Below are 16,618 nucleotides of genomic sequence, written 5' to 3'. Positions count from 1 at the left end.
ACGACCCGGGCATCTGCCAGGACGTGGGTTAAGGAGAAGTGGAATGCCACATGAGGGCTATGCCGACCCCGTCATGAATGATGGACCCGGATTCCACTCGAACGTACCTGTTAGCGAGCTCACCGAGCATGTCACTCGAGCCATCAAGGCAAGCGACATTAGTTTAGCCCCTCTGGTTGTGGAAACCATGGACAGGGTAATGCATGAAACTCAACCGACCCCTACCGAGCCTAATGGGGCTCATGATGCCCAACACCTCGGCACGACCTCGGCTGCGCCAATAGCCCAACATCCATGACTCCGACTCACCCGATCCCTCAGCTGCGCCCAGCGCCTGACATCCGTGACTCTGACTCGCTTGATCCCTCGGCACGCCCGATGCCTAGATCCACGACTCCGACTCGCCCAATCCCTCGGTGTGCCTGATGCCTGGATTCGTGACTCCGACTCGCCCGATCCCTCGGCTGCGCTCGACGCCTGGTCCATGAGTCCATCTCCCCCGATCCCTCGGCTAGCCCTTGGCTACGCTTAACGCCTAGATCCATGAGTCCATCTCGTCCAATCCCTCGATGCGCCCGACGCCCTGGTTGATGACTCCGTCTCTCCCAGTCCCTCGGTAGCGACCAAACGCCTAGGACCGCACTCCTAGTAACAAAGGGTCAGAAACTGGGAAGAGGAGGCTACGCCCACCAAGGTGCACACACACACGCCCGCTGACAAAAACCCCCAGGCGATTCTGTCCAAATCATCCGGGGGCTCAGGGGCTACACCCGCGGGTGCGCTCGCCCGCACCTGCTGTCAAAATGAAAAATTCCCCCGCTAGCAAAACGAAAACCCCCCCAGATGATTCTACCGGAATCACGCGGGGGCTCGAGGGCTACACCCGCTGGTGTGCTAGCGCGCACCTGCTGTCGAGACAAAAATCCCCCAGATGATTCTACCCGAATCGCTCGGGGGCTCCTGTCGGGTTCATAAACCTAGGGTCCCTCATGGACCTGCTTCCCAGCAAAAGCTCATCCTAGGAGACGATGTTGCAAACGATGCGCAACTCCTGGGTCGGCCCAAAAAAACCTAACGACAGGGCAGGGGCGATCCAGTCTCCGACCGAAAGGCCTAGCCAAAGAGGAACGGCACTCGCTTCTGACTCCGGCCCGCCTCTTCTATCGGAAGGCCTGGTAGAGGAGGAACGACGCTCGCTTCCGTCGCTTCCGACTCTAGCCCATCTCTCCGACCAGAAGTCCTGGCCGAGGAGGAACAACGCTCGCTTCCGTTGCGTCTGACTCCAACCCGCCTCTCTGACCGGAAGGCCTGGCCAAGGAGGATCGACGCTCGCCTCTCCGACTGGAAGGCCTGGCCAGCTCGCCTCGGACTCCGGCGCTCGCTTCCAACTTTGGCCCGCCTCTCCGACCGGAAGGCTTGGCCAAGAAGGAACGACGCTCGCCTCCGACTCCGACTCGCTTCTCCGACCGGGAGTATATCGAACCTCTGCTTACAGCTCTTCTCCGACCAGGAGGTCGGAGCCGACTGTGGAACGACCAACCGGGGACACCCCCTCGGTGAAGACCCAGGAAACGGACAGAGCAAGTAAGGCAGGGAGCTCCGGTCAACCGTAATATCAAGGGTCATACCCTGCACACCTGCAGGACAGTACTGTCAGGCTGTGTCAGAAGGATGCACCGCAACCTTCCAGACATGTCAGAACATGAACAATGTTGTGGGCACCGACATTTATCCTACAGTATGGTCGCCGCCGACATCTGTCATACCAGAAGAAGACAATGGAACCTACCACATGCATTTGAACATCAACAGTGTTGTGGGCGTCGATAAACCAACTTGTACCCGACGGCCTGGGCAACAAGACTAGGTAGCACACACACACTTTTTCTCTCACACTCTCTCTTGTAAAGTCATCCCCTTCATCTATAAAAGGGAATGCGCTCCCTCCAAAAGGAGGACGATCGATTCACAGAGTCGAACAACCTATGATTCGAACGATTCCAACAGAGTACACGCTTAAATACTTAGCGCACGTAGTAGCTCCCGTCTCTCTCGGCCCTTCGATCCCGAGTCCGACCGGACCTCTTGCAACCCCATCTTACTCCCTCTCATTTGTAACCCCACAACAAACTTCGAGCACCTAGGCTTAGGAATAAAGTCACCGACCGACTCAAACTGGACATAGGGCACATTGCCTGAACCAGTATAAACCCTATGTCATTGAGTGTTAGGCCACATCCGATCACAACGTACAGCAAAACTATAAATATTTACGTGTTGATCACTTTCTGCACCGACAAAGATATTCACAAGTTTTGTTAGGCCTTATTAAGGCTGGATAACGAGCTGGCTCGGCTCGGCTCGTTCTGGCTCGTTAAGATAACGAGCCAGCTCGGCTCGGCTCGTTATCCTAACGAGCCAGAAAGTCAGCTCGGCTCGGCTCGTTAAAATCTCGAGCTGGCTCGTTAAGCTCGCGAGCCAGATATAAAAAATACACAAAATATAATATTTGTATTTATCTAAAGTTTGAGAATAATAATAATATAAAAGAAATACATCTATACCAGTTACCAGTCAATTTATAGGGTCTAGACCAGTTACCGGTCAATTGTAAAGTGCAAGACATGAAGTAATACAAAAACTAATATAAGTTTTGATACTTTTTTTCCTGGAAGCTTGGCTCGTTTAGCTCGCGAGCTGGCTCGAGTTGGCTCGTTATAGCTAACGAGTTAAAATCTTGGCTCGGCTCGGCTCGTTATTATAACGAGCCGAGTCGAGCCAGCCACGAGCCGAACGAGCTAACAAGCTTCGAGTTTTTCGTCCAGCCTTAGGCCTTATGAGGGTAAAAAAAAACAATTCTCAGGGTTCTCCACCTTTAGCCTTTATAGTGGTACTGAAGTTAGAATCTAGGAGGATAAATGGTTATGAAACTTCATCCTCGAAGAATAGTATCATATTTATATTATGTCACAGGAAGAATCATATAACAATTGCTCGTGTTTTTAGCATCACATTTCTTAAATTTTTTTTTCGTAGAACGCTAGTGGGGATAACCTACTTAAATGGAATGAACTAGTCACATTAGTGGCATTTGTGCAACTCTATGAACAATCACTCTATTAAATGGACCCTTACTAAATTGCAATGCCTCTAATTTATTTATTATGGAAGCTCAAGCTACCCCTAAGAGTCAAGATATTTGTTTGGTTCTTAATAAAGGGGGTCGTTTTAACAAATGATAATCTTCTAAATGAAATTGGAGGGGTCATGAAAAGTGTTGTTTTTGTGACAACAAAGAAACCATCCATCATTTGTTCTTTGAGTTTCTTGTAGCACAATTTATTTGGAGGATTGTTCACATAGCATTTGGCTTACAACTACCAATAGATATGACTATTTTTCCAAACATTTACAACAACTAGACTTAAAACTGTAATCTCAAATTTGAGTGGGAGCAAGTGCAACCTTTAGACTATATGTTTGTCAGAAATGATACAATTTTTGTAAAACCATTACACTCTTATTTACAAACTATTTCAGGACGATCTGCTAGACACGATCTAGTCCACACTTGAAAAGGAGTCCATTAGTCCAACCAACCAAATTTGAAGCAGACATGCTGAGTGATGGAGACCGTAGCTAATAGAGATTTTTATCAAGAATATGTGGTTCTCTTCTAGTAGTAAGCTTAGAGTTCAGTTTGCTACTAGTCATACGGTCTCACACTTATCTCGCTTTTAAAGAACATCTCTTTATCAGCCGGACAGTGAAACTATATAATAATAATACTTGGTTCACTGCAAAGTTCTTGTAGAAACTGGAAAAAAAATCCTTTTATTTTTTTTAAATGAGCAGTAGAACAGTTCACTAGATATGCATGATCTTTAACAGCTGCTGCTGCTGGTGGTGGATTGTGCGGTTTCTGCGAGATTGCTCTGGAATCTGGAGGCTGGAGCTCGGCACAAATGGCATGAAGAGAGTAATCCGGGACACGCCATCAGTGTGGGTCTGTCATCTGTGGGAGACGCGCGGGTGCGCCGCATGAGCCTGGAATACAGGGGCCAGCGTGAGGAGCGACGCAGAGACTACCAGAGCACCTGTTTTTTTTTTTCAGATGTTTGTTGCGAACCAAGCTGATGAGTATCACCCCCAAAGAGGCCAAGAGCCTCGACGTCGTCCTCCAACGGAATACCTACCTCAAAAGCCTACTGCGCCGCATCTGCATTACTCCTTGAAGGTCTAAAGACTAAAGATTTACTTGGAAAATACTCATGCGGTACAGTAACGAGCAAGGACTCTGCACCGGCCACCAAAATTCAACGCTTCCCACGCTTTGAAACTTGAACCACCACCGTTGGAAACCTCCTGATGATCTCGCGCGCGCCCTATAAATACCATGCTGAGCCAATAGCACCAGCATCACACACTAATTAATCAACAGGCAGGACCAGCTAGCTAGCTCCTCTCACTGCTGTCACCCAGCCATCTCACCAGCAGCCATGAAGACTAGCAGCTCGGGCATTGCAGTCCTCCTGGTGGCGATGCTGGCGGTCGAGGCCGCGGTGCAGGTGCGGGCCGACATCTCGTGCCCCGACGTGCTCAACGACCTGTCGCCGTGCCTGCCCTTCCTGCAGGGCAACGCACCCCTACCCAGCGACCAGTGCTGCGGCGGCGTGAGGGCCCTCTACGCGGCCGCGGACACCAGGCCCGCGAGGCAGGCCACGTGCCGGTGCCTCAAGGCGGCCTACCTTCAGGTCCACGCCCAACTGCCCGCGGCGCAGGCGCTGCCCGGCGACTGCGGCGTCCCGATCTCCTACGAGATCACCCCCGACATCGACTGCGACAAGTGAGTACTCCTACACAACAGCTGCACAGACCGGCACGCACGTACACCATGCATGCGTGCGTGCACCTGGGCAGGTTCTTTCTGTGAAGGGGGACGGGGTACATCCTAGTTTCAAAAGCTAAAACAAAGTTTTTTGTATTTTGTCACAAATTTTGAATCATAACACATCAAATTTCGTAGGACGGATGGAGTAGCCTTTTAACTTGCAACTTGACCGTCATGATCTATAAATATAATTCCTCCCTTTCAGGCGTTTGGGGCAGTCAAATCAAACATTATTAGAGGCGAAACTAACATTATTATTTGCCCCGTTTGTATTGGCAGGATTGAATGAAGGAATCATGTTCCCTTATCAGAATCCATACGACGGATGTTGATGACAGGTGCCCTACTAGTATGCTGGAGCTGCATTGAGTTACTAGAATAAAGGATCTGGTGATGTCGTGCTGATTAGTGTTCGCCTGTAATCGTGTGATGCCGTCGTTGGCTTGCTTGTTCTATCTGTGTTAATCTCGCCTGTACTCGTGTTTGCAACTATACATACTGCTGTGATCCATTTATAATGTCTACTCAATGTCTCCTGTATTCAGAGGTTTATCGCCGTAGATCGTTCTCACTGAACACTGATCCTAGTCGCGCGACACACACTTTTAGCTGCTTAATTCACTTTTACAACAAGAGTTTTGCTCCAGTAGATCTCTAAAAAGAAATTACACGCATCTTAAAGTTATCTAATACTCCGTATTAATTTTTTTGAGGGGAAGTCATCTAATATTAATTAAAACATTCTGAAATAATTAACCCACGGTCTTGTATGGGCTCAGCTCAATCCATACAAGTTCTGAACCCGACCCATGTCGCTTGTTCGTTCTTTCATCCAATTGACAGCAAAGGCAAGACGCCCCGTGGCCACAACCTAGGGTTCCTAGGATTTGGTGGCTCCTCCGCAATCTGTAGTGGGAGGATCTTGGCGCGGCCTCCCGTCGGTCTCCTCCTGTCGTTCGTTTGGGCTTATCACGGGGCTCCCCTCTCGCAGCTGCCCGGCCTTGGCGCCCAGTCGAGAAACGACGGGAGCATTCGGATCGGATGTCTGCGAGGATGGTGGCAGAAGCGTCCGACATGAAGAAGAGGCTGAAGAAGCACGATGGCTACAGAGAAGATGGCAGCTCGAGTAAACTTTTGGCGGGCTCCGAGGATGAGCACCACCAGGCACAATGAGTTGTCTCATTTGGAACTGTCGTGGTCTGGACAACGCCGCAACAGCGAAGGGGCGTCGTGATTTAGCGAAGAAAGTTGCTCCGGCCGTCCTCTGTGTCATCGAAACTGAAGTACACAAAGCAAGGGTAGAAAGTTTGAAGAGTACTCTCGGTTTTGATCGTTCTTTTTGCTATAAGCAGTGCGGGCCACAGTGGCGGCTGGGCATCTTCTGGAATAATAAAACGAGAGTGGAAATTTTACTGTATTCTCAGTACCATATTGATGCTACCATCACAGAGAATGGGGAAGACCCATGGCGGCTGACTTGTGTGTATGGTGAAGCGCAGGTGGGACAACGACACAGGTCGTAGGATACGATCAGATCAATCATGGCCACATTACAGTTGCCGTGGTTATGTATAGGAGATTTTATTGAAGTCCTTCATAGGGAGGGAAATGTAGGTGCATAGGAGAGAAGTTTAGCCCAGACCGTGGGTTTCTGCGAGATGGTGGATGTGTGTGGCTTCCATGATTTGGGCTTTTGTTGGTCGTGACTGGACCATTGAGAAAAAGGTGTTGGGGGCCTTGGTGTCGAGTGCGGCTTGATTGGGCTCTGGCCACGTCGTAGTGGTGCTCCAGATTCCACTTAGCTGAGGTGCAACAACTAACGTCTGCAGCTTCAGATCATGGTCCAATTCTTCTCAGATGGCGTCATCCTTGGGCGCAGAACAAAAGGGGAAGGGAAAACGCTATAAGTACGAGCTGATGTGGGAAACTCATGATGAGTTTGCTTCAATGTTTGCCCAGACCTAGCAGCAGAGCCGAAAGGCAAGATCCACTACTACAAAAGGTATTTGTAGGGGCGGCTGGCGATGGTTTGTAGAGGCGGCTCAGCCAGCCGCCCCTATCAAACCGTCTCTATAAATCATGCATTTGTAGAGATGGTTCCTAGACCGCCCTTACAAATCGATTTGTAGAGACGGCTGGTGTTATCAGCCATCCCTACAAATCGATTTATAGGGGCGGCTACAGTACCAGCCGCCCCTATAATATCTATTTGTACAGTACCACCTGCCCCTACAGTGTATTTTTTCGCAAAAAAAATTAAATTTATAATTTAAAATCGACCAGAACATATATTTTTCATGCACAACTCCATCATGACTTATCTTCTTCTGCGATTGTACTGAAACTCAATGACAATACACATTTATTTATACCATATTATAACAAATATTCCATGACAATACACAACTCCATCATAACTTATATTCCTGGCTGTTAACAGAACTATTGTGAAACCTAGCACGCTGATTCGTGCTTTGACACCAAGAAGACTTAACAGAGCTTCATGAAGAGGGTTTTCATATATGGAAGAAGTGGTCACAACTATTTAGTTGTGCAGTGCCAGACATAAATCTTGTCAACGTGGCCTGAATGGGCTGGCATGAAGACTCAAAACTGGAGAGTTCAAATTCTCACCTTGTCTGGATCCTCGTTGGTGGTAACGATCATGTTCATCTTGATAAAGGACTCCTTTCCTTCATTCAGGCTGAGTGAAGATAGCAGCAGACCAAAAATTCTGAGAAAAGATAGCTACAAAGAAAACCCAATGGATTCAGATAAACCTATTCAATCATCTATGATGCAGTAATTATATCCGTAATTGTGTCTAATTTGAAACTAGATCATGTAAGGCCTACACATGAGAAAAAAAATAACACCAATGGTTGAAGCAAGAGAATTAAGAAAATGAAAAGTAAACCAATTGAATCCAAATAGCAAATCGGATTATAGCCTACATGGAAAGGTAAATCTATTCAATCATCTATGATGCATTGCAATGTTACAAATAGAAATATAGACTCTACCGCTTGCACCAGGCCCGTCCTTCGAAATAGATATGAGAAAGAGATAAATTATTGCTATATGCAGATAAGCCTATAACTAAAAAAACAGAGGACCCCAGCTCCAAGACGCACCCCCAAATTTCATTTTATTCTCTGAAATTGGACTGTTTTGGATGTACAAATACAACTAAAGCACACAGATTGCTATATAAACCTGAAATCATTTTTGTGTGCGAAAAAAACTTCAGAGGCTGTCTGAGAGCGTGTGCAAATCACAATTACCAGAGGTGGTGTAGTTTGGCCTCGAAGCATCTAGACCAGATGCAACCAGCGACCGCAGCATCAGTTTGGCTGATGACAGCTATGCTGATCTTTAGCCATTGCATTAGACTTGCATCGATGATAGCCATGCTGAACTTCTCATCCACTCGTCTGCACACTGCCAATCCACATAAGTGAGAAAATAACTAATTAGTATAATAACCAAATCAAACTCCAAGAGTGAGGACGGTAAAGATGTCGACGTATCCCACTGTATTGTTTTATAAAGCTTGTGTATGGGTTAGCATCATGCCTGCAACGAGCGATGCAAATTGATTGAGCAAGGAATGCCTTCAGATTGAGGGATCATTCTCTGAATTCAGGCCAGGGGTCATCCTCATTATAGCAACAGCTCACGCACGTAGGTTAAATCTATAAAATAAAAAAAATCATTAGTACATGCAAGTTCAGCTAAATATTTTCTTGAGTGATAAAATGGAGATGATCAAAGCAGCTGTTTGTTTAATAGGAGGTAGGAAGACTTACCAGCTTATGTACAATCAAATATGTTAGCAATCAATGAGGACATCAGACGCCATATTGTTGCAGCGGTTCTGCACAAATGGGTGCTCAAATAGCTGAGCAGCAGATGGCCGGTCATTTGGATTTGCTTGGACACACTTCTTTATGAAATTACGCGCATCTTCTGATAATGTATTAGGAATTTCTGGTAGTATTCCTTTACCAATTTTAAGCAAAGCATGTGTCTACAAAACAGGAGAAATATGATATCATTCACCTTGAAAGTATAGCTTTCAATCAAGAGAGTGCTACTTGTGTGTGCGCATTTATGATATTTCTCACAAAAATAATGGAATCATCTTGACCAAGACTACTGCTATTTTTGGTCCACTATACAATATGACATTTGCACAAACAAACATAGATAGATAAACAACAAATCTATCAGTCGGGAAAGGTAGCCACACGGATCTTCTTTCTTTCTTCTTGTATTCAAAGTTTAAACTTTAAACTACGTTGTATATACAAGTTTGTTACTGCTGCAGCAGAAAATTGAGGAGGCACAATCACTCACCCATTCCATATCAGGGTATGGCACTTTGCCTGTCAGCCTCTCCAAAACTGTGCAGCTAAGACTCCATTTGTCCGCTGGAGGTCCATATGGCTTAGCCTTAGCAACCTAATAATGAAAATATGCCATCAGGAAATGCCCACAATATTGGGTCGCAACTGGCAAGACCAAATTTTATCATCACTTTTGTGACAAAGTAAAGTAATAGCTTGAAGTCATATCACGCTTTTGTTTGTCACAGTGCCCTTGCTAGATTTTGCTTCGTTCAAAATTGACATCTTGCGAATGCAAATTAGAAAGAGTCAGCATAACATGTAGATGTAGAACTTAGATGAATGTTTAGAATGTCGTAGTGAATACCTCCTTTGCAAGTCCAAAATCTGCTAATTTGACCAATCTGCTTGCATCAACTAGGATATTGGCACATTTTATATCTCTAGTAAGTAGTAACATAGGGGGTGATCATGTTCAATATCTAGATATAAAGTAGAAAAATCAAATTGATACATCATTCTGATTCAATCCTAACTCACCTATGCAGAACATTCTGCTGATGTAGATAGTGCAAACCATTCAGAATCTGCCTTGTATATGCTGATACTTGTGAATCTTGCAAACGGTAGTTTTGATATAAAGCTGCCAAAGATCCTTGAGTAACAAGTTCAAGAAAAATATATAGTTTCCCACCTTCCAGCAAAGAATTCGTCCCATAAATTTAACATTAAAAAAACGTTCATGATGGACAGCTACCATATACTTGAAGATAGCATGTAATATGAACAAAAGGAGAGCACAAAAGGGAGCACAACAAAGCAATCACCACACAGAGAAAATTTTAATATAGAAAATAAATGTATGCTTATCATAGTTTTATTCTGGAAATGAATTTCATGACTATAGAAATGAGTTTAGTACATTATCTATTCCAAAATACTGAACTATATTTTCATGCTCCAAACGACTCAAGAGAGATATCTCCTGGAACAGTGAAACAAAATAATTACCTATTATCAGTGGAAGTCAAGAAAAATAATTGGATGATTGAGAAACATGTTTGAAGCAGCGTAATCGACCGGATCTACCCTCTGCTCGCGGAAGCATACTGGATCTACCGAGTACGGTTCAAGCAATTGGCGATTTACCTCAGGAGCAGCAGCAGATCTGCGCGGGACGACAAGACCTGGGTGTCAGGCGGTGGGCGGTGATGGGCGCGCGGAGAGCGCAGCTCGGCTCAGATCCGGGACCCTCCCGTCTCTTCCCCGCTCCCGCCCTCGCTCTCTCTCTCTCTCTCTCTCCGACGACAGAAGAGTTGACCTCGCTCGGCTGCTGTGGAAGCGGAGGTGGAGGAAGCGGTCCACGGTGAGGACGGGAGGAGGCTAGCAACTCGGGCAAAGAGGGGAGGAGCCGAGAAAGGAAATGGTGCGATGGGGGGAGGAGGAGGTGGAGAAAGGTGGCCGTAGCCGCCGCGCCCGCTCGCGCCAGGCGCCGCCGCCGCCCTGTCCGCGTCGAGGGAGAGAGCCAGTGAAGAGGAGAGAGACTAAGAGAGAGAGAGAGAGGGGAGGGGGAGAGAATTTTCTGGCCGCTATATATACAACGGGTATTTGTAGAGGCGATTGGTGATTCAGCCACCCCTATAAATGGACACAGTAGGGACGGTTGGTAATACCAGCCGCCTCTACAAATCGACGCATTTGTAGGGGGCGGCTCATATTACCAGCCGCCCCTACTGTGCTATTTGTAGGGCCGGCTGCTATGCCAGCTGCCCCTAAAGAAAAAAAAATTCCATCACTATAAACTATTTTTCACGTAGTGATCACCGAGGGAGCTGTACGAGAAGCTGAGCACGGTTACTGGTAATTAAGCTGGGCAAGTGAGGGGTCAACTCCTTGGCCATGTTCGAGAGGAGCTGAATGTTTGAACGCCGAGCTAGCGGTGCTGCGGTCTGATCCCCGGGGCAATTTAAGTTGCTGGAAGGCCACATATATATATATTATATATATATAGTGAGTATATTCAGTAGTTAGCTACAGAATAAGTTATTCTGTAGCCACCTCTATTTACGATAATTTTATATACTAATTTACGATAAATTGAATACATATTTACGATAGTTGTGTTACTATAACACATGAGGATATTTACCGTAACGTTATAATAAATCACATAATAAGAAGTTACTATAATCTCGTGAATTAGCATAGTAATTATCGTAACTCAAAGTGGCCACAGAATAAGTTATTTTATAGTTAGCTACAGAACAGTAGATATATATAGGGTATGGCTATTCTGCAGCTGGTCATAGAATAACTTATTCTATAGCCACCTTGATTTACGATAATGTTTATACCAATTTACTATAACATGAATATGCATTTACGATACTCGTGTTACTATAACTAACGGTGGTATTTACCATAATGTTATAGTAAATCATTTAGTAAGAAATTACTGTAGTCTTCTAAATTAGCATAGTAACTATCGTAACTCAAAGTGGACACAGAATAAGTTATTTTATGGTCAGCTGTAGAACAGTGTATATATATATATACTTAAAAAAATAGGAAAGGTTTTCATCAAACGCATCTTCGCGCGCGGCTGTCCGACACTCGATCGGGTCCATCTTCGTTTCCTCCATCCCGTGAAATACGGAAAGAGAATAGGGAAACAGGAGAAAAACGCCAACGATCACCACTGGAATATGGAAACATCTAGTACCCCCTAAAAAGTACTAATGGCTTTCGTCCAACAAAAATTATCGTGCGCGTGCCCTGGCCATGGAAAACTCCGACTGCAACCACGAAACCACGGGCCCCACCTTCCTCTGTTCCGTCAAAAATTCGTAGTGCCGCGCGGTTGCTTTCCCGTCTTTCCTGCGTCGAACGCCGCTGAAAGCTGGGCCTAACCAGCGTCTTCGTCCAACCGTGCGCGTGCGCGCGTCCCAAAACTGAAACCGAAACCGAAACCGAAACCAAAACCGAAACAGATTCTGATATGACGGCTGTGATACCAAAAATCCAACTTGTACGCACAGTATATACGGCCAGCCCCAACGCACCAGTGTGTCGTGCTGCTCCGATGCTCCGCGTGTGTGAAGCTCCGCGTTTCCCACTCACGGGAGCCGCAGACGAGAGGAAGAGCAGAAAAAACGAGCTTCACCTGGCTCCATCATCCGTCTTGGCAGGCACAGTCAAAAATACCCCTCCTCAGACCTTGTGGCCAGAGACTAGCTGCCGAGCTGGACCATCGCCGTCGGTCTACGCAGCTCCGGGATGGACGCAGACTCGAGGCGGAGTGGCGCCAGGGCAGAGCAGCTTAGTCGAGGTGGGGGCGCGGCCGCGCGGGGTCGCCGTGACGCTGTCTCGCCAAGGCGCAGGTGCGCGGGGCGCGGTGGCGCTCGAGCGCGCGACTGCAAGGGCCGCCGAGGCGCGTGTGCGTGCAGTTGCGGGACGGGCGCGCTGCGAGGTTGAAGACGCACGCGTACTCGCATGCGGCCGTGCCGTTGCAATCGCATCGAGCGACCGGATAATGTTAGGGAAAGAAAAAAAAGAGAAAAGAGAAAAAAAAAAGAAAAAAAATAATAAGCGACCGGATAATGTTAGGGAAAGAAAAAAAAAGAGAAAAGAGAAAAAAAAAGAAAAAAAATAATAGTATTATAGAGATTTTACCGCTTGGAACTACGAGAAGAAGCTATTTTACCAAACGGTCACGAAAACAACTTTAACTCTCCAAACAAATCTGCTTTATAGATGAAGCCACAACTAAAGCTATTTTTATAGGAACAGGCAGGGTGTTCGGCTGATATGTTTTTGGCTGATTTTGGATGATTTCGGATGATTTAATAGTATTTTGTGAGAGAGAATAAGCTCACACAAGCTGAAACAAGTGGAGAACCTACCAGCCGAACGCAGTGAGGAGCTTTACCAAACAACCCGTAGTCTCTTGCAGAAACAGCTTAGCTGACAGTTTGCAGAAGCATCAGATGAGAAGCACGTTGGAGTGAAGCAGACGTTTGCAAGGACACTCAGAGCAGGAGAAAGATAAAAGCAGTTGCATGGTGTAAGGCTTTCCTTCCAAAATGTCAAATTTTTCAAGATTCTCTGTCATATCGAATCTTTGAACGCATGCATAAAGCATTAAATATAAATAAAAAAAACTAATTATACAGTTTAGACGAAATCCACGAGACGAATTTTTTAAATCTAATTAGATTAAGATTGGACACTAATTGTCAAATAACAACGAAAACGCTACAGTGTTGTTTTGCCAAAAATTTTGGCAACTAAACTGGGCCTAAGTTTATGGCATTGAAAAAGCTGCAACGAATCAAAACGAAGTTTAACAAAAGGTGGCCACAATATGTACTTGGCATACGTGGAGCAGTGTTGCCATTTCTTAGCGTCACCCCTAACAATGGGATTAGAATTCATTCTCGGCAATAGCGCCAAATACGCATCGTTACTAGGTTTGTATCCCCAGCAACGGTGTCAGAAGTGCCTTGTCGGTATTACTTAGCAACATCACTAGTGATTAGCAATGTCACTAAATAATAGCCTTGATAGTTCCTTAACAATTTTAGATATTTATCCGCGAGTGCACGGAACTATTATTGTAGCATTTCACCCGGAAGTATTCAGAGTATCGTTATTTATATTTTCCCAAAGTAAGACATTTGATTAAGAGTCTAGTATGGATATGAACTTGAATAATAATACTTGCAAGTACACCAATTATTCATAGCGGGGGTAAAAATGGTATTTTCAACATAGTGAACACACACTTTGCATTCCTCATAGGATAAAATAAAGAGAAAGAATAAAAGGAATAACCTAAGTCGAGCAAGCATTGGTCTAATATAATAATACAAATATTAGTTAATAATCATACAAGTTACATAATTAGTTTTAGGGCTAAGTGTGAAACAGGTTGGGAGGCTATCGAGTACTAGTATGCTAGCAACCTCATGTGACAATTTAGACTCTTACACCCAAGTCGAACGTGGGTGATTACAAGGGACGGACATGGCTGTCACCACCTGCCTCCTACTCCTCAACCGTAGAAAGGAACAATCCATTCACCTGTTTCTTCAGACCCAAGCACCACGCTTGTGTATACAGAAACTACCAAAAGCCCCTGGATCCCTGACCCTACGGCTCGACAGGTAAAGAACTTAGGCACGCCTAACAGCACGATGAACCGCCACCTCAACTTAGCTCTAGTTCCGATTATATAAGTTATATGAATTGATAAGCATAAAGTTAAGTGTGCTACTCTCATGACATACAAACTATAGGCTAGTTCATATATCAAGATTATAACACAATAACTATACTCTAGTTCATAAGTACGACTATAAATGTATGATGATAGCATGACTTTGGAAGAACTCATATTCCTATTCATACCCAAAGATCTCTTCTTTCAAGGAGCCAAACTCTCCAAGATAGTTTTGCCTTGCTCTAAAGCTACTACTAAAAAGGAAAAGCTACAAGAGTGAGTGAGGTGTGTGGGGGTGATGCTCAATGCGTTGTGTGTGTTGTAGAGGGGGTACCCCTCTATTTATACAAAGCTCAAGACGGTGCAGGAGGCTATTCCTGATGCGAGGACTGGCTCCCACCGCCTCAGCATGGAGCCATGCCACCTATCGAAGGGGTGGCTGAGGCGCCCCGGCAGGGGTTGACTTCCCCTTGACCATGCCATCTCGCCACTGCCGTCGCGCGGTGGGCTGTGGGCTGGACGTGGGTCACTCCTCCGTAGTGTTTTGTCCCGGTTGAGTTGAGTTGATGGACGTATTTGTTATTTCTTTGCGCAAATCGGTGTCGGAAAGCATCTTTCGGTGAAATCTTCCATGTATTTGTGTTTGTGACCTGCAAAATAATGTTCTCCAAATACATGTCGAACTTGGTTAATAGTAAATACATATGTGTTTTAAGATTACCAATTTCTCCTCTTTTTGCACCTTAGTTGGCGGTCGGATTTGATCGTTAAAGACGGCGGACAAGTAGTATTTTTTATAGGGCTAACATTTCTATATGCCTCCATGGGTGCTGCCGTGACTATACTTGGTAGAAAACAAACAAGCTGCAGGGACGCACTGACTGCTTGAAAGGATCAAGATGCCCAAGAGGGGGAGGGGGTGAATTGGACTAATTCTAAAATTCTTTGCAATAATTAAACCCTATGGTTAGCCCACTTCACCCCTTGTGTCTAGAAAGTATTTCTATTATTCTACCACACAAAAGTTTTACAACCTATGTTCCAATCCTACTCTAGCATGACAATTCTATGAAAGTAAAGGCAAGAATTGAATTGCTCAAAGTAAATGCTTAAAGTAAAGAGAGAAGGAGGAACACGGCGATATTTTGCCGAGGTATCAAAGAGTCGCCACTCCTCACTAGTCATCGTTGGAGCACCCGCGCAAAGGTGTAGCCCCCCTTGATCCGTGTAAGGATCAAGTGCTGTCTACGGGTTGATTCTTCGACACTCCATCGCAGTGAATCACCCACAACCGCTCATAACTTGAATTGGGTCATCCACAAGCTCCGTCGAATGATCACCAAGCTCTCAATCACCACCAAGTCATCTAGGTGATGGTGATCACCAAGAGTAACAAGCACGAACTCTCACTTGACCACGATTAGCCTAATGGGAAGGGTGGATGCACACTTTGCTACTCTTCTTTTCACTAATGAGGTCTCTCTCTTGGATTCTCAAATCTCAATCACCTCACTAGGACCTTGCTCTTCTTGGCACTCTCAAGGGTGTTTCTCAGATGTTGGAATGAGCAAAAGTGATCCCTTGAGTGAATAGAGGAAGTATTTACAACCCCTCATTCAAAATGAACCGTTATGTGCCACTGCGGGGTGACTGGACGCTCCGGTCAGTTCTCTCGGCCACCAAGCAGTTAAGTTGTGACTAGACGCGTCCGGTTACAAAAACTGCCCTCTAGAACCTTACTGATGTTGACCGGACACTGGAACCCAACATCTAGTCACTTTGCTGCTCAGCGTCCGGTTAGTAGCCGGAACCTGACCATCGTTCGGTCACCACTGACCGGACGCGTCTGATCAGGATTCTCCCTCTCTAGAACCTTACTGGAGTTCACCGGACGCTGGCACCCAGCATCCGGTCACATTTCTCTCAGCGTGTGGTCGCAACCAAACGACTTCACCTTGATTAAATTAACTGACTGGACTCTATGCCAGCGTCCGATCACACCGGAACCAGCGTTCAGTCAACATTTGACCCTCCATTCACTTCCAACTCGCAATCATATGTGAATGAAGTTTGCTCCAATTGATCTAAGGGCTATTTAGGAGCTACCTAGTGCTAGTTTTGACAAGTGTGCACCACACCTAACCCACTAGACTCACC

At 45.8% G+C, this 16,618-nt stretch overlaps 2 protein-coding genes across 2 annotated transcripts in view; one reads left to right on the top strand and one right to left on the bottom strand.

Moving 5' to 3' along the window:
* The first annotated feature begins 4,422 nt into the window (after nucleotides 1-4,422).
* Nucleotides 4,423-5,415, top strand: LOC136529745 (non-specific lipid-transfer protein 1-like). Its single transcript, XM_066522813.1, has 2 exons — nucleotides 4,423-4,846; nucleotides 5,171-5,415. Exons 1-2 carry the CDS (start codon nucleotides 4,500-4,502, stop codon nucleotides 5,178-5,180), a joined length of 357 nt encoding a protein of 118 aa, XP_066378910.1. The 5' UTR covers nucleotides 4,423-4,499; the 3' UTR covers nucleotides 5,181-5,415.
* Nucleotides 5,416-8,723: 3,308 nt separating this feature from the next.
* Nucleotides 8,724-16,618, bottom strand: part of LOC136526140 (mitogen-activated protein kinase kinase kinase 1-like) — a 51,257-nt gene continuing 43,362 nt past the window's right edge. The window contains exons 2-6 of the mRNA XM_066518903.1: nucleotides 9,781-9,934; nucleotides 9,608-9,683; nucleotides 9,472-9,525; nucleotides 9,251-9,355; nucleotides 8,724-8,921 (exon numbers count right to left, since the gene is read on the bottom strand). Coding sequence (XP_066375000.1) covers nucleotides 8,724-8,921; nucleotides 9,251-9,355; nucleotides 9,472-9,525; nucleotides 9,608-9,683; nucleotides 9,781-9,934 — 587 coding nt within the window. The remainder of the gene's footprint in view (nucleotides 8,922-9,250; nucleotides 9,356-9,471; nucleotides 9,526-9,607; nucleotides 9,684-9,780; nucleotides 9,935-16,618) is intronic.

This window comes from Miscanthus floridulus, chromosome 19 (genome assembly GCF_019320115.1).
Source record: "Miscanthus floridulus cultivar M001 chromosome 19, ASM1932011v1, whole genome shotgun sequence".
Taxonomy (NCBI): domain Eukaryota; kingdom Viridiplantae; phylum Streptophyta; class Magnoliopsida; order Poales; family Poaceae; genus Miscanthus; species Miscanthus floridulus.
This window is presented reverse-complemented; position numbering and strand designations above follow the sequence as displayed.